The sequence below is a fragment of the Leuciscus leuciscus genome (assembly GCF_965113295.1).
Source record: "Leuciscus leuciscus genome assembly, chromosome: 11".
Lineage (NCBI taxonomy): Eukaryota > Metazoa > Chordata > Actinopteri > Cypriniformes > Leuciscidae > Leuciscus > Leuciscus leuciscus.
The window spans coordinates 19,613,736-19,640,818 of NC_138735.1; the positions used below are offsets into that span (position 1 = coordinate 19,613,736).

General features: G+C 35.5%; 2 protein-coding genes across 2 annotated transcripts in view; both read right to left on the minus strand.

Annotated features, from left to right (window-relative positions):
• Positions 1-3: 3 nt before the first annotated feature.
• On the minus strand, positions 4-9,959 carry slc22a13b (solute carrier family 22 member 13b). The gene is made up of 10 exons (XM_082183909.1): positions 9,286-9,959; positions 7,718-7,821; positions 7,363-7,517; positions 6,311-6,479; positions 5,454-5,574; positions 5,072-5,166; positions 3,778-3,992; positions 756-864; positions 453-662; positions 4-300 (listed from the first exon to the last, which is right to left on the minus strand). The coding sequence occupies exons 1-10, from the start codon at positions 9,658-9,660 to the stop codon at positions 225-227; spliced, it is 1,629 nt and encodes a 542-aa protein (XP_082040035.1). The 5' UTR covers positions 9,661-9,959; the 3' UTR covers positions 4-224.
• Positions 9,960-11,792: 1,833 nt separating this feature from the next.
• oxsr1b (oxidative stress responsive kinase 1b) overlaps positions 11,793-27,083 on the minus strand; it is a 60,770-nt gene continuing 45,479 nt past the window's right edge. The window contains exons 5-18 of the mRNA XM_082183912.1: positions 23,596-23,651; positions 22,959-23,068; positions 22,561-22,662; positions 22,306-22,439; positions 21,485-21,533; positions 20,352-20,417; positions 19,834-19,956; positions 18,137-18,172; positions 17,476-17,580; positions 17,331-17,389; positions 17,124-17,176; positions 15,157-15,225; positions 14,459-14,523; positions 11,793-13,498 (exon numbers count right to left, since the gene is read on the minus strand). Coding sequence (XP_082040038.1) covers positions 13,424-13,498; positions 14,459-14,523; positions 15,157-15,225; positions 17,124-17,176; positions 17,331-17,389; positions 17,476-17,580; positions 18,137-18,172; positions 19,834-19,956; positions 20,352-20,417; positions 21,485-21,533; positions 22,306-22,439; positions 22,561-22,662; positions 22,959-23,068; positions 23,596-23,651 — 1,102 coding nt within the window. The 3' untranslated portion in view covers positions 11,793-13,423. The remainder of the gene's footprint in view (positions 13,499-14,458; positions 14,524-15,156; positions 15,226-17,123; positions 17,177-17,330; positions 17,390-17,475; positions 17,581-18,136; positions 18,173-19,833; positions 19,957-20,351; positions 20,418-21,484; positions 21,534-22,305; positions 22,440-22,560; positions 22,663-22,958; positions 23,069-23,595; positions 23,652-27,083) is intronic.

Consider the following 27,083-nt stretch of genomic DNA (forward strand, 5'->3'; position numbering starts at 1 on the left):
GTGTTGAATCATTAATAAATCACAGTTTTTTTTTATTATTATTTTTCAAAATGAAGTGATAAAAAAGTACAAATTCATTTTTATCAATAAAACTTTACAAACATGATACTTGCAGCATGAAAAGTAAACAGTGACACCTGTTTGTCTTATTTTACTCATCCACGCTTATTGAATAAATCTGTTAAAACACCCATGAACATTAACAACATTTTGCAATATAAATCTCATAATTTTGTGCTCCTAAGAGCCATTTCCTGCTCCTGATACAGTCCGTTTTCAATGCTGGCTTTCTTTGATCCCCTGTAAATGAGATATATAAAAAAAAAATCAGTTTTTCATTTTTTTATTAAATTCTGTGCATCAAAAGTTAAGTGCTTTTTACATGATTTATTATTGCAAGAGATGTTTCATGCTTATATGTGTGAAATGTCACTAATATAAAGAATCCTCACATGCTCTCATCCACGGGAACCTCAGTGTGGTCCTGTAGTTCGGTGTTTAGTGTTTCTGGGAGCAGGAAGGTCAGGGCTCCTCCCACAAAAGGAAGAGAACCGAATATGACCATTGGAATGGCATGATGATACACGTTCAACAAGCCAATCAGAGGAGCTAGAATACCAGCGACACGCGCACACATGGAGTTCAGTCCCACTCCATTTTGCCTAGACAATTGAGTTTAAGAATGAGAACTCATTTAGAACGCAGAACTGAAAACTGTGAGTGTTCATGCAGGTTTCTCTCTTTTACATACACACCTGACAACCGTTGGGTACAGCTCAGCAGTGTACACATACACTATGGTGAAAGAGGCAGCGAGGGAGAACTTCCCAATCACAGCGATCACAGTCACAACCACAGGATACTCTGGGAAAAAGCAGTCAGAGTTGAAATCAAGAGGATTAATGTGCTTCTGTCACATTAATGAACATTTAAGCAGCTTGTCATTTGATTGCTTTTCCAACCCAGTCTCATGAAAACTCCTTATGACAAGAATTTTATGATTTGGTGAATTAGTTGCGAATTCATACAATCTCATTAAAACATTTTTATACAATCTTCTCACACAATCCTGAGGCATAAGTTAAAGGATTAGTTCACCCCAAAATGAAAATTTCCTAATAATTTACTCACCCCAATGCCATCCAAGATATCCATGTCTTTCTTTCCTCAGTGGGAGAGAAATTATGTTTTTTGAGGAAAAAATTTCTGGATTTTTCTTCTAACAATGGACTTCATTGGTTACCATCGTATTAAAGTACAAATCAATGCAGTTTCAAAAGTCTTTGAAGTGTTTAAACGGGCTGTACGCGATCACAGCTGAAGAAGAGGTTGTTATCTAGCGAAACGATAGGTCATTTAAAAAAATATATATATATATAATTTATAGACTTTTTACCTTCAAAAGTTCGGATTGAGCTGATCAACAAACGGACAGGGAACTACGTCATCACGTTGAAAGGTCACGCCGGCGCCGGCGGAAGTACCGCCCCACTGTTTACAATGCGACCGTACGTAGGAGGATAGTTCAAATAGTATTGTTTGCTATTATATATATAGTAATAGTATTCAAGTCAAGTCAAGTCAAGTTTATTTGTATAGCGCTTTTCACAATACAGATTGTATCAAAGCAGCTTCACAGTATTAAATTAAAATAATACAACAAAGTTTGTTTCAAGAGGAATTTATTGATTGATAAAATTAAATTAAATATCCCCAAAATATCCCCAACTGAGCAAGCCAAAGGCAACAGTGGCAAGGAACCGAAAAACTCCATCAAGTGACCTAATGGTGTCCTAAAACTCCATCAGGTGACCTAATGGAGAAAAAAAACCTTGGGAGAACCCAGGCTCAGTCGGGGGCCAGTTCTCCTCTGGCATTTATGAGCTAGAGGCCGGATTGTAGTTTGAACTGTAGGATTATATGAATGCCTGGCTGAAGAGATGCGACTTTAATCTAGTTTTAAACTGGGAGAGCGAGTCTGAGCAACGAACAGTATCAGGAAGACTATTCCAGAGTTTTGGAGCCAAATGTGAAAATGCTCTCCCTCCTTTGGTGGTTCTGGATATCCTAGGTATGACCAAAAGCCTTGAATTTAGTGATCTTAAAGAGCGTGATGGATTATAGGGCGATAGAAGATCCGTTAAATAGACTGGAGCTAAGCCGTTTAGGGCTTTATAAGTCAGTAGCAATACCTTGTAATTAATACGGAACTTTATAGGTAACCAATGCAGTGATGATAAAATCGGGGTTATATGATCATATTTTCTTGATCTCGTAAGAACTCTAGCGGCGGCATTTTGGACTAACTGTAGCTTGTTTATTGAGGATGCAGGACAACCAGCTAATAAAGCATTACAGTAATCCAGTCTCGAGGTCATGAATGCATGAACTAACTTTTCTGCATCAGAAACTGATAGCATATTACGTAGCTTAGCAATGTTTCTAAGGTGGAAAAAGGCTGTTTTTGTAACATATGAAATATGATTTTCAAAAGACAGGTTGCAATCGAGTATAACACCCATTCAGTGAATATGATTATGAATAGTATATGAATAACATTCTGATGAATATGAATAGTAGTTCAAATAGTATTGCCGGCACCGGCGTGACCTTTCAATGTGATGACGTAGTTCCCTGTCCGTTTGTTGATCAGCTCAATCTGAACTATTGAAGTTAAAAGTCTATAAATTTTTTTGGGGGGGGAAAATGACCTATCGTTTCGCTAGATAACAACCTCTTCTTCAGCTGTGATCGCGTACAGCTCGTTTAAACACTTCAAAGACATTTGAAACTGCATTGATTTGGACTTAAAGACGATGGTAACCAATGAAGTCCATTGTTAGAAGAAAAATCCAGAAATGTTTTCCTCAAAAAACATAATTTCTCTCCCACTGAGTAAAGAAAGACATGGATATCTTGGATGGCATTGGGGTGAGTAAATTATTATTTTCATTTTGGGGTGAACTAATCCTTTAATGTGTGGACTTTAATGGTGATGTTTTGCCTGAAAATCGAACGTTTCATAAGAATCAGATCATATGAATTCATACAAAATCGGAAACTAGTACAAATCATGCGACGTGCCACACTGATTTCTATGTCACATTGATGAACAATTAAATAGTTTTTGTCCTTTGAATGTTTTTCCAACAGTCTCGTGACAATTCCTTTAAGATTGTCATGGTTTTGTGAATTTGTTGGGAATTCACATGAATTACCGTAGTATGATCTTATTTGTATGTTTTTGTTGAGTTAAGTTTAGTGGTGGACCTTTATGTTGACGTTTTTTTACTAATTCATACGAAATCACCAACTAATACAATACTTATGAATTCTCATGAGACTGGTTGGTTTTTCTATAAACATGTTCTATTAACATTTCCACTGAAAGTGACATCTGAAAGTGTTCAAATACTTCAGATTTTGTAATTTTATCTATTTTTGTACACTGTATAATTTTTTGAAATTACAAACATATTTTTGTCAAATGTTTTGGTTACAAAGTTTTTTCTTTATAAAAATACCATATGTTTTTTTTTTTTTATTATACATTTATAATACAAAGACATTTTTATTTGTGACTTAAATGTCTTGCTTAAATGTCCAAATACTTTTTGGGGACACTGTATGTGGAATGATAATTCTAAATAAATAATTATATTTTCATGTGTTAGATGTAGCAAAACACACGTCTCACACATTTTGGGGACAATTTTGTGACTCCAAATGGGTCAAAATTCCTCTTTCCTCTATAATTATAAAATGAGACTCGCTCACCCCCTGGTATAGCAGGAATAACCAGGCAAGCTGTGCCTCCTAGAAGCAGAACAACACTCTGGCAGATCCTCCTTCCGAAGCGCTGAATGAGAGGAAAGCAGGCCAGCCGGGCGGGAAACTCTGCAATGCCAAAGATCAGTTGAGTCAGGTAAATGTCCAGGCCGAAGTTCCCCACGTTCAAGCTGACTCCGTAGTAAACCAGGCTCGTCACAAACCTACAATAATGAGGTTTGCAGTGAATGAATGCAGTGTCAATGTAAAAACGTGTGTACACAGTAAGTGCATTACTATTCTATGACATTCTATGAAAAAGTACACTTTAAAATATCCGGATGATGTATTTAATTAAAGGTGCAGTAAGCGATTTTTCAAAACAGAGTACCACAACAAACTTGTAGCCAATCAGCAGTAGGGGGCGTGTCCACTAATAATGGGGGAGAGAGAGAGTGAGCAAGTAGATTTGATGAAAGACTGTAGAAAGAGAGATGGCTGAGAGACAATACAAAAGACAAAATCTCAGAGGAACATCACTGGAAAAAGAAAGGTTATGATCAGACAAGAGCTTTAAACCCGCGTTCATTTTAGAAAAGCTTTCCCGCTCTGGAGAGACCGACGCGGAAAGGCCTGGAAACGGACGCCGAGGTTGCGTTGTTTCTTCTCCATACGCGAGTAACATTGCTTTTGCGGTTTCATAGAACCAGGAAATGCGGCTGTCGTAATGTTAGCCATAGTTACAGGACAGTTTTGAGAGTCATTGTTTGTCTGGAGCTGTTGTGCTGCTGGCGACTAACAACCAACTCTTGCTTGTATTTACTCTTGTATATGTAAATTTTTTGTGCTTCCTTGTCGTTCGTTCAATCATCTTTGCTGTATTTTTCGTGAAGCATTTCGTGAAGCAATCAACACTTGCATTGCGTGTGTAATGGAGGCCAGCTATTGACGCTAGATTAGAGAATGCAGTATTTAGCGTCTTTGTTAGCGTGCCGGCCTCACACACCAGTGATTAAGGTTCGAGACCAGCTATGGACCAGCCTAACAGCATCCGGGCTGTAAAGTGTTTGTGAATTTTGGAGACGGAGCAATGGGTTTGTTTGGGTTGATTTCAATTATCAACAGTGTTCAACAACAACTCTGGGAGATCAAATACCGCACCTTTAACTGTGTTAATTAAAAATGAATGAATTAATTAAAAGTGTGGAATGTTTGACACTTCATGCACTCAACTGTCGCAGCTTTAATAGCGAAGGGGCTAAGAGACTCCGATGTTGAATGAGGAAATGCTGTCATAACTCACCACATATAGCACATGATGAGAGCTCTCTTTCTCAGGTAATCCACTCGGAACAGGTCTAGCATGGAGCCTTTATTTGTTGTGTTCTCTGCTTCCATCTAATAATGTAGCATTTCATGTTAATTCATCATTTAAGCAGGAAAAGCTCACTGAGATTAAAAATCTCATTTACAGGAGTGTCCGAGAAGCCCAAATTTGCATATACATAGACAAGTAGAAACATATATAAAAACAACAACCATTAAATGTACAGATTTTAAAGACCTACTTTCGATTGTAGGATACTGTATGTTTTAGAAGGAAAATGGGAGTGGATATGATCTTTTTATCAGCTCTTTTCTTAGACCAGATAACGCTTGGCTATCTACATAGAGAAAACAGTCACCTTGTCGAGCAGATTTTCGGGGACCTTCCTGCCATTGATTCGGGCTGCTTTCAGGATCTCTTCCTTGGCTCTGTCTTGCTTGCCCTGAGTCAGAAGCCATCGGGCAGACTCAGGCAGAATCCTGCCAAAAACATTGAAAATGATTAGAAAAAAAAAAATAGAAAAAAACAATTACTTCATAAAAGAATAAAAAATGTTAAAGGAACCGTATGTAAGATTGTGGCCAAAACTGGTACTGCAATCACTTTCAAATTACTGTAGAGCGGTGTATCCCCTCCCCCTCCCCCATGACTCGAGGTTGCCAGTTAGGCTGCAGGATCCAGCAGGAACGTAGGCTGCTACAAGGAGCTTCCAATGGCAAGTGACAAGTCCTACACAGTACGTTTTTTTCGGACTTTGTCACGACGTATTTCGGATTCATAACGAGGTCTTTTAAGTTTCGTAACGTTAGACATTTTTTATCCGACACGTTTGTAGCTGCAGCTGTGGTAACTAGAGCAGAGCTGGCAACCCGGATGCCGAAACACTACTGACTTCGTGATTGGCAGATAGGTGGAGGGTGGAGCATCAGGCCAAAACACAACATGACAACATCAACATCAGTTGGGGCTGCAACTTCACTTTTTAAATGACAATATCCTGGCCGGACAACTGTTGTCAGTGATATAAGTATTTGAAATGAACATGATTTCTTAATGTCTAGTGACATATCAGGGCCATTTTATGATTAATTGAAATACATTTCTTACATACGGTTCCTTTAAATATTTCATTTGTATACTCGCATGTCATGTGACCGACATCAGAAAATGCAAATGCAAAAAGTATGGGAATCCCTGATATAGAATAACTCTAACCAGTAATAGACGCAGAAAAGCCCAACTGGCGCTGACAGAACCAGCTGTAAAATCCTCCAGTTTCGGATCCCAAAGGCCACACCAGACAGCAACATCAGACCGATGGCATAAAAGCAGTGCGACAAAATGGTGAAAAGGGCGCGCTTGGCTGAACCGCACCACTCGGTACCTAAAACATGTTTGAGATACCATGAAAAAAAAAATTATACAATTATAAAATAATAATCATCTGAGATCTAAACAGGTTTTATATGCATTTTCATAGCGATTTCTGTTGTTACAGGACATTTATTTAAAGTCAGCATGAAACAGAAGTTGCTATTTGTGATGTATACATGGCTTCTTGAACAAGAAAAATGTTAGGGCGGGACTTAATCGGGAGATGACTGGATGATTGGATGGTTGTGGTTTGCTATTGCTGTGATCTCATATGAGTGACAGGCTGACCCACCCTTGCAGCGAAAAACACATCAGAGAAGAGAAGAGATGTCATTGCAATGGGGAGGGGAAATTATTTTGATTAAAGGGTAACTAAACCCCTGGTCAGAGCCTGACTCCACCCACTGGCAATATTTGAAAAATGCTGGAAAAGTAGGCAGAGCCCAGTGGAGAGGGGGCGTGCATCTGTGATGTATCTCTCTGCAGGCAAGGGCGTGGTTAACTGGTACTCTCTGACGTCAGAGGGTACCACAACTTCCAATAGGAAAATTCAACTGCAGTAGCCACTGTTCAACCTGAAGAGGGCAGCACTCAGACGTTTTTACACCATATTTTGTAAAATTAAAACACTTTAAACACAAATGTCAAAAAAACGACTTGAATCAATGAACAGCACTAATAAAGCCCCATTCTTACAGATCATTAACTAAAAAAAGTTGGTTTAGGGTTTAGTTACCCTTTAAAGATTACGAGAGCACATGAAAAGTCAATTTTGATTTCATGGTGACTTTAAAGCATACTTGTACTGTAAATGCACTTTCTACATGCTATCTAATTATCTAAATGAAATTTCAGATTTATATACTGGCGTTAAAAGGAGTCACAGGTGTTACCCAGAACAAACGTGTTCATAGAGATCCCTGATATCGTGGTGCCGACCACAAAGCGGAGGGCTATGTAGACATAGATGTTGGGGGAAAATGCTACTCCCACCCCAAACACAAACTGAAGGAACAAGGAAAGCAGCGTGACAAACCGCCGGCCATACCTGTGACAAGAAAACAAGTTAACCAGCACAGTCATGCAAGCACTCAAATTACTTTTTTGACACAAAATATGACCCTTTATTACTGATGGGTTGTTAAAACAAACTGAATAATCTGTATGTTTTGTTTTTTGTTGGAATAACTCAAAAATAATCAATGTGTGTTTTATATCATTCTTATGTTGCTTGGACTCTACACGTACTTGTCTGCCATTGGCCCAAACAATAGGGCTCCAATAAGAAGACCAGCCATGTAGATGGACTGAGATGCCTCATTATAAATCTTATTTTCACACACCAGGTCAAACTATGATAAGATAAGAAAAGAAAACATGATAAAAGACAGTAAACAAATGCCAATGAAAATGATATTGGTTACAGTTTATAATAACTTTCAATTTTATGTAATTGACAAACATTAAAACATAATATAAAAGGGTAGTTAGTTTCTGTAAAGACATACTTTAAAGTCGTGGCTACAATTTTTGAAGATTTCGACCATTAATGTCAAGGAAAAAAGACATATTAATCTTTTGTGATAACAAGGGGTAATTTGGCCCAATTTAACCTGTCAAGCTAAATGTAATAGGAAAAATTATTAAACTAACAAAACTAAACTATTATGATGATACATGTATGCATTATATAGCAATTGCTTTTATTCTAACAAATGGCTGTAAAAATAAATAAATAAATAAATAAATAATAATAATAATTAGCTGCAAAGCTAACAGGGAACATTCTCAGAACTTTGGCTAACATTCTGGCAAGGTTCCCAAGTTATGAACAAAATTATATTGCAGTAGCCTAACATTAATAAGAAAGTTCATTCAAAGTTATCTGGTTTTCAATAATGTTCTGAAAACGTTAGCACAAAAACATTATATATACATTGTTCATGGAAGTTTTTTTCTGAAACTTTTTGGTTCCAACTAAGTGCAAGGACGTTCAGCTAACACTTTTCAGAATATTTAGAGAACATTCAAATGTAACATTCCCATAATGTTTGCAAAATTATAAAATAGAATGTTTCCTTCGCATTCAAATAACCAAGAAATAACTTTTTAAACATTTTATTTTTTTTACATTTTAGAGAACATTCAGAAAAAACATTTCCATAACTAATATAAATATTAGCAAAACGTTCTAGTTAGAACATTTTAAGAACGTTCGCATCTAACATAAACGTTTGTAAAATACATGTCATATAATATCACACATAGGCCTACACTACATATATAAATTGTTATGTTAGATGTGATTAATCGATTTGACAGCAATTTTTTTTTTTTTTTTTTTTTTACAAATAAGTATAAACGTTTCACGCGTTTTCAAACGATTCGTAACCAAAAGTTAAATTATGAGTTAGAAATTGCCTATGAGAGAGGAGGTCACCATGGCAACAAACACTGTCATTAAGTTATTATAGGTTTAATCATCACAAATACAGTCGGTAGGCTATATGACATAATTGTTCATGTTTTTAAAGGGTTGAGTCAACTTGCGCGAGACGAACTTTGATTTTGACCAGAAGATTTGTGTAATTTTTAACTCTGAAAGACACTGAATAATAAGTGAATATTATTAGGCCTAGGCTAAATCTTATACCTATGCGTTAAAAGTGTAAGCATAAAAGTGAAATATTTATGAAAATAATAGCCTATAGCCGGATAATTAAGGCCTACTTTTATAAAGCAAATTAAGAAAAGCCCAATAATGCACCGTAGCTATAGCCTATAATTATAATCTATATCAAAGTTCAGTACAGTACCTCAGTTATAAGGGTGCTGCTGTGTTCTGGTGCCTTATAAACCCATCCATCGGTACATGATTTCGTTGCGTTTATTCCATAAGCTTCAATGACATCGAGATCCAGATCAACAGGTGAGAACATCTTACAGCTCTCATATTGTCCTTTACTGTCCAGAGGGATGGTGAGGTTCAGCTGCCTCTCCTCCGTCAGGTTTGGAGCCCGCTGTAAGATCCAGCTGCTGTTGCAGTTGTGTGGGAAGCTGATGGCGGTGAAGACCTGACCGAACATGTGGAAAGCTGTGAAGATGTTGGGGAGGCATACCGCCACCAGCAAGCGTTTCTGAAACGCTCCAAACTCGCCGACGGACGACAGGATCTGCGCGAAGTCTATCATGGTCACTGTGGGCCACCGTCAGCGGCGGCTCGCGCTTAAAACACCTGCACACCGCGGATCCCACAAATTAATTTTTAAACTTGTCACAAGTTCAGCATATCTGCTCGCGCGCACTTATCTGTGTTACGATCAAAGATAAAGCACGCACTTATTACTTATTTAGAAGGACAGTCAGAAGACTTTAAATAATCATAATAATGAAGTAGCCTACGATCTAAATTAGGTATAGTAGCCTAGGTCAATAAGCTGATTCCAATGGTTAAAATGTTCTGAGAGAGGAGTTCCTGCAGACAGTGTGTGTGTGAGTGTGTGGGACTTTGGATCATGAGGCAAATGCAGTTAAACACTGGGGCCTTTTTGCTAGTTAATAAGGCGGTCTTAATATTGTGGTAATGTGTAAACTGTTGTTATGCTTGTGGGTTAAGCACAATATTTAGACAACAATGTAGCCTATATGTAACAAAGTAGCCACACTCTCAAGAGAAAAAAATAAGATGATTGTGACAGGACAGGCTATATGTGTCCATTAATTAATCTGTCCAAAACTTACTCAATATTTTAAAAAATATTAATTATAAAGTTTTTTTAAATATATTTTTTAGTCATATAGGGTATGACCTGTCCTGAATGTGTGCCTTTTAATTAAATATTTAATGTTAGTTTGTTCTTAAGCTGTATTTCTATACTGTAGAACAAAAATATACATAGCCTAATTTTATATATTTTTTTTGTATGAATACAGCTCTGTGGGAAGCATAATATGCAAATACATACAGTAACCAATAAGGAGGCATTTTAGGCATTTTTTAAGTTAATTCTTTATTGATTTTAAAGCATTTTAAAACAAGCCTTAAAATTCAAAACAAGCTAAATAAAAATAAAAGAGATAATATAAACTAAAGAAAAAAATTATTTTACTGACTGTTTTTTTCTAAAAAAATTTTATTGCTTACAGTAAACAATCTGTACCTGTACTACAACACTGGTCTGCATTAAGAAGAAGCCAGAAATTTGTGTGACTTTATAAAAATGCATATTACTAAGATTGGATATTATTGTTTATATAGCCTACCATATAATCATGTTGACCATATATCTGCTGCATAGCAACCTCAATATTCAAAACTCGCCTTTTCAAAAGCAATTAAAAAAATTAAATAATTCCCCTATTTTTAATGGACAGCTTTGTTGTGATTGCAAAGAGGTGAAAAGAAAATATCAAAGCTTTATTTTACACCTTCTTTTATCTTTTAAATCTTCCCAATAAAACTGGAAAATGTGTGAAATTACTTAATAATTACTTGAATATGAATTATATATATATATATATATATATATATATATATATATATATATATATATATATATATATATATATATATACATATATACATATATACATATATACATATATACATATATACATATACACACACACTGCCATTCAAAAGTTTGGAATGAGTAAGTTTTTTTATGTTTTTAAAAGTCTCTTATGCTCATCAAAGCGGCATTTATTTGATTAAAAAAAAACTGGAATATTGTGAAATATAAGTAAAATAAAACTGTTAAAATAAGTAAAATAACTTTTTTATATATTTTAAAATGTAATTTATTCCTGTGATGCAAAGCTAAATTTTCAGCATCATTACTCCAGTTTTCAGTCACATCATGTGACTGAAATCAAAATCATTAGAATATGCTAATTTGTTGCTCATTAAGAAATATTTATTATTATTATTATCTTAATAATAATAAAAAGATGCTGAAAATTCACATGAATACATTATATTTTAAAATATGTTAAGTTATTTTAAGTTGTCATAATATTTAACAATATTACTGTTTTTTTGTTTTGTTTTTAAATAAAATAAATGCAGCCTGGGTGAGCATAAGAGACTTCTTTTAAAAACATAAAAAATCTTACAGATCCCAAACTTTTAAACGGCAGTGTACAGTATGTATGTATATGTGTGTGTGTGTGTGTGTGTGTGTGTGTGTGTGTGTGTGTGTGTGTGTTTGTGTGTGCGTGTGCGTGTGCGTGTGTGTGTGTGTCAAAAAGGGCAAAGGGAAAAAAAAAAAATCTGGTGAAACACTGCTTAAAAATAAATAAGATACTTCAGATTATTCCAGGCTGTTCTTGCACAGGTAGCGATATGTTTAATGAGATTTCTTGAGTGAAGTAAACAACCTCTAACATGAGTTCTAAGGAAAACTTCAGAAGTTCAGGACAGACCTGCTGGAAACATCAGGCAAATATAGGCCACCTAAGACCCCGCTGTGATTACAGGCACCCTCATAGACAAATAAGACAAACCAACAAAACTCACAATGTGTCTTTTGTAACCGACACCACCTCCCATCACCTTATTTATGGAGAACACAAAGGCCATGAGTGAAGCATCCCATATAAAATCAAACCCATGGCAAATTACATTATTTACATGTTCAATCGAGATCAGAAATACACATGAATACTTAAGAGTTCAATAGCAGAACAGAAAAAAACAAACACCAAAGTTTCATCAGGTACCTCACGTACGTCTACCTTTTTCAAAAATCTAAATCGCTTAGACAGAAACTTATAAAAAAAATGAGCAGAAGTGACAGATAGTCAAAAATTTAAAACCAAAATGCACAAATTAATGTGAAATCTAAAAAAAAGGAGAGATATGGTTGATGCAAATGTGTGGAAACATTAAGGCAATAACTTTTAGAGCAGCGTGGGGTAGTAACATTTGCAAATGTGCCCTGTTGAGACAGCGCACACACACGCGCACACACACACGCACACACACGCACGCGCACGCGCACGCGCACGCGCACGCGCACACGCACGCGCACACGCACGCGCACACGCACACGCACACGCACACGCGCACACGCACGCACACACACACGCACACACACACGCACGCACACACACACGCACACACACACGCACACACACACACACACACACAAATAAAATAAACAAGGGAAAAGCAGCAAAATAAACCAGCTTTTAGGAGTGTTTGTCGAGGCTCAATGACACTGAATAGATCATTTAATCTTATTTAGCAAATCTGTGTTGCGTCTGAAATAAAGGATATTGTACAATGAAGAAATCAGACTCTATATAACATGCGAGAATGGAAAAGTAGTGTTTGAGCTGAATCAGAATCTCTGACATTTCTAAACCAGATTCTGTAAATGTTCATCAAGCTGGTTTAAATGAACCCCAGTAAATAATGCAAGCGGTCTGATAAAACATGCTAGCTGCTTCTTTTTAAAGGCGTAGAAAAAAAAATACAAGTAAAAAAAATGCTATAGCTACTGCAAACCCATTCACTCATTTCCTCTATTAACGTTCCATTCTCCTCACATGCACACAATACTTATATTAATGGCATTTTTACATTTCGTTTTTTTTGGGGGGTGTCAGTTCAGATTGTGCAAAAATAGAACAAACATAGAAAGAAAGAAAGAGGAAAAGAAAGAGAAACATTAAAAGAGCATTAAGGTTATATCTGGTTATGATAATTGCATCCTTAGATGAATCAATCGTAAACTTTATTTTAAAGGATTCCTACAAATTCTGATCTCTGTGCAACTCTGCTGTGGGCCGTATGGGCTGCGCAATGGTACTTTTCTCTTTGGCAACAGTGGTTTCTTGAGGGCAATTGAAAGAGGAAAAAAAAATATCAATGTGTCATTCATTCATGTTGGTAGTGTTGGTTTGTTTTCACATTTGTAGGCAAGTCATGGTCCCGCACAGAGCCAAAGTTTAGCTAATGCTAAGCTGAGCAAATCCCAAGAGTTTGACATCATCGGGAAGCTCAGAGCCTTCAACACCAGATGCCTGGAAAACACCACACATGACGTGTTACTGCAACACACCATTGAGGATTTAAAGGGATAGTTCACTTTGAAATTAAATTTTGGTATGTTTTAGCTTACCTCAAGGGCATCCAAGATGTAGGTGTCTTTTTTTCCGCAGTAGTTTCAATTTTGATATTTTTAGGTCAAACCGTTCTTGTCTGTCAGTCATATAATGCAGGTCGATGGTCACTGTCTCAAAGAGCATGCACAGAGTCCAAATTAAAACAATTCCCCATCGTCCAAATTAAACAATTCCCCATCATTGGAACGAAACCGTAGCCAAGGCGACATCTATTGTATATATCTATACCCGCCCGCGCTCTCAGATCACTTGGACATGGCTGTGTACAAGAGGTAACAACGATATAAATACTGTTCGTTTTCTCACACAAACCGCTCGTTTCGTGTCTTAGGCCATCAATGTGTACTTACGATGGGGAATTGTTTAATTTGGACGACGGGGAATTGTTTTAATTTGTGCATGCTCTTTGAGACAGTGACCATAGACCTGCATTATATGACTGACAGACAAGAACGGTTTGACCTAAAAATATCAAAATTGAAACTACTGCGGAAAAAAAGACACCTACATCTTGGATGCCCTTGAGGTAAGCTAAAACATACCAAAAATTTATTTCAAAGTGAACTATCCCTTTAAGGCCCGTTCACACCAAACTAACTATATTAGCGTCCGCTAAGCAGGATGAACTCTGATTGGCTGTCAAGGTTTTAATCGTTCATCAGCTGGGGAAAAAAAATCGTTCTGAAAGTGATTCCAACAATATCGTTTCTCTGTGCCGTTGTGGTAATAGTGGTGTGGACTCTGTTATTATTTTATATTTAGAATGATTTTTTATAACTATATCTTTATTGTTATAGTTATTGTCCTTGATGTGAACGGGCCTCTACACACAGTGGGTTTAACTGAACACTCACTTACCAGTTTAAATGTGACATTTTTATTGGAATGAGGCTCTTCAACTATCTTCTGCAAATTAGCAGCCACTGGAATGACACAAAACAGAAGTTTAGGACTAAAATCATGATTTACTTTAAGTTTTATTTGACCTTTTTAAATGATTTGAAATTGCAATTTATTTTCTTCACACATAACATCGCCATTTTTCAAGCAGTTTAAACAGATGCTGATTTCAGTAAAAAAGTTTTTTTTTCTGCACAAAGCATACAAATTAGTGTGAATTTTATGATTATTATAACTGGGGTTATAAAAACAAATATATATAAATATATTTTTAAAAACTGGAAAAAAATTATATTGTATTTGGTCAAAACAGTAAAAACAGTAATATAGTAAAATATTACAATTTAAAATAACTGATTTCTATTGTAATATATTTTAAAATGTATTTTATTTCTGTGATGGCAAAGCTGAATTTTCAGCATCATTTCAGCCGTTTTTCTGCTCAATAAATATTTCTTATTATTATCATTAATGTTTAAAACAATTATGCTGCTCAATATTTTTGTGGAAACCGTGATACATTTTTTTCAGGATTCTTTGATAACAACTTTAATTCAAAATAGATATCTTTTGTAACATTATAAATGTCTTCACCTTTGATCAATTTAATGCCTTCTTGCCCAATGAAAGTATTAATACTTTAAAAAATACCTTACCTATAACTAAATCTCGCCCATCTACCAAGCCAGCTGATACCAGTTCCTGAGAAACCCCATCTGCTGTGTCTACAAACAGAGAACATGTATGTGATGCATTTATTCCACTTTAAAATGATTCGTTTAGAGCAACAAACTTTGAGCATGACAAATTGCAACATCCTGGATATTTGAACTGACAAGGTTGTAGATCTTCTGACAACTTAACTGCACACATCATGCTTACACACTGTAGTCAATACAGACAGCAGAATGAAGACGTGTTCAGGCAGAAGAACATTCTCACACAGGCCAACTATGCGCATGTCACTAAATGTTTTATTTTGGGAAAATTCCCAACGTGACTCTGACAAAAAGGCAGATGCGGCAGGCTCTTTGACATCTGATGGGGTAGAAAAATTATGCTCATGCTTTTCTTGGGCCTTTCCGCTGGAGGGCAAAACACTGAGATAAACAGGAACTGATTCTAAAAGGGCGTTAAATTGATTTTTACAGGCAAAAAACATTGGACAAAAGAACTGCCCAAGTGTGTCGTAAATCGTAATGATTGAGATGTTCACCGCCCTTGACAAATGTGACAACTGTCAACCATAACATTCAGTGTTTTTTGAAAAGAGTTGTGAAAACAATCAGTTTGGGAATACATCTTAAAGGGATACTCCATCTAAAAATGTGAAGTTTTGTGTGGTTTTTGAAGTGTCAACTTTGAGGGACTCATTTTATGGACTCATAGAGATGGATTATTTTTCTAAAAGTCTTCATTTATGTTCATCTAAAGAAAGAAAGTCATATACATCTGGGACAGCATTGGGCTGAGAAAATGATGAGAGAATTTTCATTTTAGGGTGGAATTAGGGGTGCACCGATCCGATATTAGGATCGGATATCGGCCGCGATACTGACAAAATAGCTGGATCGGGGATCGGAAAAAATAACAGATCCATGGGACGATCCAGGTTTTTTTTTTTTTGTCGTCGCAGCAGAACCTACGTCATTCGTCAGCTTCACGTGTGTCGCATGCTAGAAGCATGCTCGCTCTGGCTACTCCGGTCATCTCTTTATGTATGTTTTAGCCAACAATAAAACGAAATATGTTATAAAACACCACTCTGCCTCTTTTCATTAAAAAAAAATCTTAAACATATTAATGGCCACATAAATGTGGTTCAGGCAAACGCGTACATTGATCATCTTTACTGCATATATTTATAACAACACGAAATATAAAACACAACCCTGCTTCTTTTTGTTTTCATTTTTTAAAATATGAAACATATTGATCATTAAAACTGACATTTAAATTTGCCATTGCTGATTAAGTGAGCATTCACAGGTCATGTTTGTGATGGTGGTGTGACACTGCACTACATGTTTACAATGTTTGGTTATTATTTGTATGTGTGATCAAGTTGTTGTTCGACCAACTTTTTATTTGTTTATTCTCAGGTTCAGCTGCTATGTTGCATTTTAAATTCCTGTTTGCAGGACTTTGCACTTTATATTTTTTACATGTTTACAATGTTTGGTTACTGTTTGATTACTATTGTATGTTCAACCAATGCACTGTTTTGTTTCTTGTGGCTACATTTTATTTGTTTTAATTTAAGAGTTTGATTACATTATATTTTAGATTTGAATGCACAATTGTTTTTTTTAAATAAATAAGAATTCAACACATTACATACATCTGTTATTTAGTCTTAGTTATGTTTAGTTAGTAAAGTCTGGTGCCTTTAGTCTCTTCAAGGAAGGTATAAGGTGGAAGGTATACAGTTTATTATTAATTCAAAAATAGTATCGGATCGGTATCGGGTTTTGACAGATACACAAAGCCCAGGCATCGGTATTGGTATCGGGACTGAAAAAGTCGGATCGGTGCACCCCTAGGTGGAATATCCCTTGAAGAGTGTATTATGTGGATTTATTCAAGTGCAATTATTGCAAGACTACTAGCCATGTGTCTTTACCTCTGCCAGGCATGAACTCAAATCGGATGTCGTTCAGTTCCTTTTTCAAGTTTCTGTAGGACAGGAGGAGAAATATAAGTCATCTACTTCTTCTGTTTACACTTTTAATAATACAGCTTCTTTATTGGCATTGATGATTCTATGGAGAACCTTTAACATTAATAGAACCTTATGACTCCAAACATAAGAACAGCAAACACAACTTACCTTAACCTTAATACTAAACTGATGGGGGACTGGGGGGCATCGCCTCCAGGAACTGGGGCCTACAGATAGAGACAGCTTCATTTAAAAACTGAGGTGGCCTAATAACTGAATGTTGAAATGCTTGATGATACAACAGCTACTGTACCTGTGCAGGCTGTGAAGGGGTTGTAGTGTGTTGAGTGTTGGCCGGGCCCTGGCCAGCAGCTTGAGGTATTTCAGGCTGGAGGTGACTGCTGAAAGGCTGGAATATCTGCAAATACATGCATAAACCCACACAAACATTTAGTAATTGCGTTATAAATATATATAAAAATATATTAAAAAAAATCCAAACTCTGGTCATAAAATATAATACATTGAAATAATACCAACATTAAATGAAATGTCTGGAATGGAATACTAGTTTACTATTTAGTGGATGCTGTGCAGTGTACACTATTCTCAAAAGACAGTAGGTATTATTACACAATAATGTTTAAATAATATTGTATACACTGCATGTGAGTGGCGTCGAGTTGTAGCTTGTGAAAAAAAGGTTGTTTTGCCCATTTTAAGCCAGTTTACAAAAAGAATAATTGTAGTTTAAATCCTTAATATTGTAATACAAATACAGCCAAATCAATTCAGATGTTTAATTACTTTTTACAAAATGCATTGCAGGATACAGTAGTCTGCAATACTTTGCCAAATACAGTAGATCATTCATGCATACAAAAAAAATGCATGATATGACAATTATGCATTAAAGTACATACAGCAGGAATCATAAGAATGGTAAATTAGTATGGTAGTAATGGTTTACATACCTCTATATTCTGGAGTCCTTCTCTTACTCTTGGTGACTGTGTGAGAGAGATAGAATGGGCAAAAGTCAAAGGTCAAAGTCTCCTGTAATAATATATAATTGTTTGGGTTACTGTAATTCAGCGTTGGATTTAAACACACTGTAGTAAGGAATGAAGCAGGGAGTTAAGGCCCTTCATGAGCATTTCATTTTATACATTTGCTATGATTCTAAATACACATTTCATAGCTTTTGTATAATATCCTTCAAGAATTCAAGGACTATTGGGGATTGTTTCGAGATATGCAACCAAATTACGGTTTATATCCACAATATCTGCTTAGAAAATATTCTATTCAACAGTATGCACTACATCCAAAGTATTCTCCCCCACCACCAAAAAAAAAAAACACACTTAAACACTTCCACCTAAACGGAGTAGTATTCAGACTTACACTGCCGTTTAAACGTTTAGGTCAGTATTTATTTATTTAAAATAAATTAAAACATTTATTCAGCTATAATGCATTCAATGAATCAAAAGTTTCAGTAAAGACATTTATAAGGTTTAAAAAAATCATTCTGCTGAAACTTCAGCTTTGTAATGACACGAATAAATTACATTTTAAAATATATTAAAAACAAAACATAAATTCATAATATTACTTTTATAAATTCATTTATTTATTTTTTGATCAAATAAATGCAGCTTTAGTGAACTTAAGACACTTAAATAATAAAAATGTTTTTACGAACCCTAAACTTTTGAACGGTAGTGTACATAATGATATGACATGATATCTAAGGTATATGGCCATATAACTAGTGACCAAACTGGAATCCAAAAATCATTTAGTGACCAGAAGTGGCCATAATTCATGTTAGTGCCTCAATCAGCAGAAGTTTCATTACGAGGCTGTTAAACAGAATTTGGTTGGTTATCAAAGGTCATTGATTTGGTCAGTATTTCAAAGTTGTAAATAAAAACACAATACAGATGGCGTCCAGGAAGCACACATCACTATTCAGTCAGTCTCTGCTTTTTTCTAGCAAGAATTGGTTACACTTTTTTTGCTTTACACAAGTTTAGTAATTGAGATTAGAGTGAGTGATCAAGCTTAAGTAGATATTTCAGTATTTTTGTGATCTCAAAAGGCACATATAAGCATAATGACTAGGGGATACGGAACAAAAGTTATCACAATAAGCCATCTAAATGCTTTTATACGGTACGTGATTATTTCTTGCATAGATAAACAGATTATCACAGACAGGTGAAGGTGCAACGGTCATCCTTAACCAACCAGAACTCTAGTATCTTTATTGTCTTAGTCTTAAGCTGGATAACAAGAATATCAGCAGATACTGTATATTATGCTCTCTGAACAAATTCAATTCCTCTTTATCTAGCACTTCCTACACGTCCAAAATGCTGTGTTTGACTGAGTGTGCTTCCTTGTTAAGGTGAGCCATTTGTATCAGTGGGAAATCTGAACAACCCTGGGTGGGGGCAGCTCAAGAGGCTGAGAGAAACGGACTTGTCGCCTTGTCGACTTCGACTGCTGCTCCTTTAGCGGCGAACAAAAAACACAGAGCCCAGGGATGAGAGGTGCCACAACAGCAACACCATTACAAACACCACAGACAAACAAAGAGTGCAGAGAGAGGGTGGGTGTGTGTGTGTGTGTGTGTGTGTGTGTGTGTGTGTGTGTGTGTTACCCGTAAGGCAGCAACAGCAGCTTTGCCCTCCTCGCTCTCCTCATCCAGTTCATCATCGCTCCATTCCCACTCTCCATCTTCTGTTTTATGGAGTCTCCCACTGGAGCCAGGAACTCGCCGTACCTACACACATACACACACAAATATACATACGTTTATACAGACATGCGTACAGAAGAGCAAAATATGTTTAGGTTAAATTTTTTATTTATCTATTAAAAGTTAAAACAAAATGTAATTAATATTTTAATTATACTATATTTATATATATATATATTTTAAAAAAGCATCAAAATGAATACATCTAATTATCTGAGATTCTGAATATATTTTTCCAAACTGATTTGGGATATTCTTTATTGTCCCTGAAGTGATTTTGATTTGTGGTGCAATTGGCTAAATCGTCATAATACAGTATATAAAAATGAGCAGTATATAGTAAAAATACATAGGTCACAATAGAGCATGGTAAAAATTAAAACATCATAAATGTCATTATACTAAAACATTTTCCTCACCTTTCTCGCTCTCTCTGTAATTGTAGGTGCTCTATGTAATAATTTCTCCTGCAGGAATTCATTATTCTGCCAAACAAAATGGAAGAGTAAGATAAATATTTTTCTAAATTATGCAAATAACCACCAATTAAGGTGGAAATTCAAATTCAACTCCAGCCCCCTACTGGGCATGTGCGGTAACATCTGAGTACTCAACGCTGGAAGGAGAGAGAACTGGCTTGATTCGAATAGTAAAAAGGGAAATCCATTTGGGGGAGAGTTTGTCAGCCAGTTGGAAAAGGATAATGGGATGCTTATCCCTGCTTTTAGACTCCGATATGACGGCCCAGTAATGAGGAAAGCTGGACTGAACTCAATAATGATTCTTCATTTACATGGGGGGAGCGTAGAGGTATTCATACACAGACACACACACACACACACAGGACATTGCAAAGTCTTCTGTTGTATTTATATGCGGCTAGTTATAAATGCTATATCATAACCCTAACAGAAAACTTTCTGCATTTTTACAATTAAAATAAACACTGTATTTACTTTATTTTTATGCCGTTTTCTTGCAAAAGAGGATGTCCCCGAAATGAGGTTTTGGGAGACTTCTGAAGGATCATTACACACTTCACACGTCAAGGATATGAAAAGATAAAAAGCACCATAAACGTATCATTTAAAATGTATTTGTGTAACATGAAATTTAAGTTATTATGCATTGGGATTCAAATATGGTGTGAAAGCTATCATAAGGATTAAACTTTATTTTACAGTACGTGTACTTACCTAAGAAAATGCTGGGTAATATAAGGTAACTACAGGGGTTAAGGTTAGGTGTAGGTTCAGTGTTAGTATCTAGTTATTACCCAGTTATTGTAATTACTGTGATAAGTATGAACATGGGGAACAGAACTGTAAAATAAAGTTCTACCATCATATTAAATAATTGGTGCTTTTTTGTTGTTTGGAGCTTGACAGTGGTCACTATGAACCGTTGATGTATGAAAAACATTAAAAAGTCATACAAGTGAGGAACAACATGAGGGTAAGTAAATGATGACAGATCGTCTTGCAAGACTTGCATAAAAAACATGGAACAATAAAATAAACCAAAAACAATGTCCTGAAAGTAAGATTCTTACCTTGGCTTTCTGGAAGAATTTATGTTTTAAGAGTTCTGATGATGTTGGCCTAAAAAGCAAACACTATTGAAATATATTTGTTGTAACTTAAAGTGTTATAAGGGAATATCAACATTAACAGTCACAAAAATGTTTTCCTAATTAAAATGTTTTACACGTAAATGACTTTTAAAAAGTGTTTAAAATCATATCAGCCAAATAAAATTTTCATTTCATTTTACATTGAGCAGGTGGCGGTGGCTGCCATGCTGAATATTACAGAACATATAAACATACAGTACTGTTCAAAAGTGTGGGGTCAAAAAAAAAAAAAAAAAAAGTTTAAAGAAAGAAAGAAAATAACATTCATTAAGCAAGGATGTATTCAGTTGTTCAAAAGTGACAGTAAAAGATATTACAAAAAGTTGTACAAATAAATCTGTTCTTTTAAACTTTCTTTTCATCAAAGAATCCTAAAAAAAAAAATTATCAAAATTTTTACAAAAATATGAAGCGGCACGAATGTTTTCAACAATGATAATAACAACAAAACAAACAAAAAAGTTTTTTGAGCACCAAATATTATAATGATTTCTGAAGGATCATGTGACACTAAATATATATATTAAAAAAAAACTTTTTATTTTTTTTATATTTTATATAGAATATACAATATTAATGTTTACTGTATTATTATTTTATTTTTTTAATCAAATAAATGCAGCATTACTGAGCATAAGAGAATTTTCAAAAACATTTAAAAAGTCTTCCTGAGCCCAAACTTTTGAACGGTAGTGTATTTGTATCCCACGACCCCACAAGAACAAGGCTCTGCTCAGCACCTTTTCTCTGGCTCCTTCTGCAAACACAACGAGAGCATCTTCCTCAAAGATTTCCCGTATTTCTTCACCATCTCTTTGTCCGTGATTCCAGTCTCCAGGCAAGGCGGATCATTCTGCAGGGTCAACATCAACACCTGCAAACACACACACAGATCTCTGAAACACCCAACATGTTATCAAACAACATGTTTCTCATTAGAGTGATGCATGACTGCAGTAAGAGTCATTAGAGCTCGTATGGGACTGTATCCTCACCTTCATAGGAGGGTATTTGTGGTAAGGAGCGGAGCCTGTGGCCAGCTCGATGGCTGTGATCCCAAAACTCCAGATGTCTGCTTTGAAGTCGTAACCTTTCACCTGCACACAAACAGTCACAGATTTGTTTAACACGAGAGATGCATCCATATGCCAGCACTTACTGGCAATTTTACACCACATTGAAGTCTTTAGACTTCATAACAGCTTTAATTGTCCGTGTAATTCACTCCATATACAGTGAGGTCCAACAGTCTGAGGCTACTGGTGAAAATGCACCCATTTTGCATTATTCTAATTGAATCTTCCATGTTTGAAGCGCACTGTATCTTCTTCACTGGAATCAGAGTTTGCATGTCATTCGTTTTATGATGTGGTTGTAGGGTGGAAATACTTACTTGCTCCATCACCTCTGGAGCCATCCAACACGGCGTTCCCACAAACGTCTTCCTCACTTTATTTCGAGTCATGTCACCACCAGTGGCTAAGAAGGCACTTACTCCAAAATCTAAAGAACAAAGAACAAAATCACTCATCATAATGTTAAATAAATAACAAATAAATATATTATCCAATAAGTACGTGTTTTTGTCTAATAAGCGAGTAAGTAATCTTAACGTCTAATAAGAAAGTACTTTATTGTCAGTGTTTACAATTACAATAAAATTCAGTGTGGAAACTTACAGAGTGGGCACTAAAACATTGCACTTAAAAATAAATAATGTAATACAATTTAAGTTTAAAATAATAAGTAAAAAAGTATTCAGATGTATACAATCATATTGAACGTATTATTTCAACGTTGATAATAATGATAAATGTTTCTTGAGCAACAAATCAGCATATTAGAATGATTTCTGAAGGATCATGTGACACTGAACACTGGAGTAATGAAGCTGAAAATTCAGCTTTGACATCACAGGAATAAATCATGCTTTAAAATATAGTTAATTTAAATTTTTATAATATTTCTTTATTATTATTATTATTATATTCTGGACTGCAACGAGCAGTAGTGTTAAACAAAGTTGGCACCTGCGATTTGCACTGACCCGTCCTCCCCCAGCAGGATGTTTCCAGCTTTAAGATCCCTGCAGACAAACACACACAGATGAATACAGATGTGAATCACACTGGTCAGACAACAGTTTCATGAAAAAGGATAATAATGAAGACCTATTAAAGGGGGATTCAACCAGAATGAAATGAGTACAAACAATATGAGTGCATGATGTTTCTGTGTGTGGCCTGGTACCGAGAGCAGCATCCAAACATCTGTGGTCATGGTGTCGAACTCCTTGCAAACAATATGAACACTATATCTGTCCCTCTGCCCTGTGTTTAACACTCAGCTGAAAGCCAGCAGACATCTCTCCTCCAGAACTGATGATCAAGTCATGTGTGTGTTTGTGTAACACAGAGTTCGAGAATCTGCATTTTTTGCTTCACTGCAAAAGTACAGTGTGTTTCTATTTAACTGGCAAAGCTGAGACTAATTAGGAGACTAATGAATGGTTCATTGGATATTCTTGAGAATAATTCATGTTTACAGTCATGCTTTATGATACGGTAGACATTCAGGTTCTGCGTCCTTGTATATAAAGTCATTTCAGTGTGCCGATTATTTTCAGTTGTGGGGAAGAAAATATTACAAATGAACCAGCCAAATGCTGTCAGAAATGTTGTAAGTTACTCTATATAAAAGCAAAATCACTCTTGCAATATTCGTTGGATATTCAGAACTCTTGTGTGATATTATATTTAAGACTTAAGATGCCAGTGGAACCCATCAGAATATATTTAACATGATTAAATTCAGCTCACATGAACATTTAACTCACATGTTTATTCATTTGATGTATTACTTTCTAGGGCTGTACTCAACCAAAGAAAATCTTGGTCGACTGAAGTCCTGAAATTTTCGACTAAAAATCGACTAAAATCGACTAAAAATGACGGTAGAAAAAAAAAGTTTAATTAATTAGATGCGCACTGTGCGCAGTACTTGGTAGCCTTGTTGTCCGCCTAAATGAATTATAAATAAATATAAAAAACTAGTAGGCTATTTGCAGTATATTAAATCGTTTTTGACCTAATTATTTTGCACTGAAATGAGTCTGACACTCGAGTCTGTCGGCTCTGACAGCGTTGCATCACGTGCACCTGCGCAATATCATAGCTTATGATTTCCGAAAATAGTACTATGTTGTCAACTAGTGATATCATCACAAGAACTGATGAGGAATATGCAACATAATTTAGACAATTATTTTTGTCATATGTTATAATAAGTTATAACTGTCAGACACTATAATTTCACCGTGCATGTCCTCGCACCGAGCGAGGCTGAACATGAGCTCAGCTTCGCAGCTGAGACACGAATAGACTCTTAAAGCTTTTACTCTTAATAAACACAAAAGGCACGTCCACTTTAATAAAAAATGAATATTTATTAAACAAACCATATCAAGAGCAGAAACGAAATAAAGTGCATAACTGAAAAATAAAGCATCCTAGGCTCAAAACTAACACAACCAACAGCGCAATTGCGCATTAGGCTCCAAATAAAAAAAATAAAAAATGTTCACTAAAACATTGAAATATGCAAATTCTGATATATAGCCTACTCAAAACAGACAGGGCAAGCTAACGCAGACAAGTGAGCTTACCAAGATGATATGTCATGTTTGTCGTCGAGCTGTGGAAAACTGTTGCTTGCAAACTTTGCATTCGACTTTTTTCCTGTTATCAATTTGAACAAAATGCTGCCACACTGTCGATTTCTTTGTTGTTGACATGTTAGAAGAGGACTGACTATTAAACGCTCTCACAATTAAATAAATAATATTCAGCATCAAACCTTCTATAGTTATCGCTCTCTCTTGGGTTGGGCTAATCCAAAAAAGGTGAAAACAAGGGGGGTGTTCTGAAGACAGACTGTTACAGTGAAACAAGGGTACTCTGAAAACACCCCCATTAGCAGTTAGTGCTTTCCACCTGATGAAATGAGCGCGCCTCAGCGCGGCAAAACTGATGAAATAAACACGGCAAAACTGATGAAATGAACGCGGCAAAAAATCGACCAATCAGAATTTTGGTCGAACCAGAACTTATCGACCAATTAATCGACTAATCGACTGGGACAGTACAGCCCTATTACTTTCATTATTTATTACATTATTTATTAATTACAATCAGTGCTGCTGGCAAACCAATTAAATCACATCTAACATAAAAGTGAGTAAATTTATAATATATATATATATATATATATATATATATATATATATATATATATATATATATATATATATATATATATATATACACACATACATATATGTCACGTACATACATATACTGTGTGTGTATATATACAGACTATGTATGTGTGTGTGTTTATATAACCTGATTATACACACACATATATATATTTAAAAACGTTTAATGTTAGATGTGATTAATCGCGATTAATAGATCTGACAGCACTACACAATACATCTAGTGTGATGAGCCTGTAATCTTAGAATTTTAATTTCTTGCATTATATGTTACTGTCCAGCTGGGGGCAGCAGAGATATGAACTAAACTGAAGATGAAGATCAAGAAAGAAAGTAAATGAATATTTGAACATAATAAGAAGACTTTGTTTCTGTTATCATAACAGTCACATTCTCTTGCCATGACGATATGCAATTATGCGCTCCAGGGGTGCAAAACCATAATTGCAACCTTTCTGCAGTATGAGCCCCCACACACACACACACACACACACACACACACACACACACATATTCTGAGAGGTCCCAGTTATTCACTCCTGCTGGGCAAATCAAAACATACTAACACATGTCCACTCCAAACTCATGCACATTCAGAGGTGTTCTTGAAGAAGAGTAAAAGATGTTTGGAGAGTATTAGTGGTCGGTAACACTCCTGCTGTCTGTGAGCACAGCTGATAACCGCTCGCATATTTATCAGACAGGGCACTGAGAAGAGAGAACATGTCTGATTTGGAAAACGAGATATAAATATTGAAGAACAAGTTGCAATGAACAGGATATGTGGTTTATCTGTGTGTGAACGGTACAGAATACTGTATTTACACATGTGCATATGGTTTTCTTCAATTACAGGCACATTTATGACCCAGGGGCTGAAGCTGAACAGCTGAGCCGATTTATGTTGCTATTGTAATGCTATTATTATTTATTTTCACTTTTTAAAAGCAAGATTAAAATGGTATATATTGTATTAAAACAATTATATATACAGTTGTGGTCAGAATTAATAGCACCCCTGGTACATTTGATCAAAAATGGCTGTAAAGAATTAATAAATCTGCATTGTTTATCCTTTTGATCTTTTATTAAAAAAAAAATGTGTCACATTATGAAATGTTTTTCTCCAAAACACGTTGGCCACAAATATTGGCACCCCTAGAATTTTTTATGAATAAAATATCTCTGAAGTATATTCCCAATAATATTTACCTTTTTTTTTTTAGCACACTAGGGTGACTA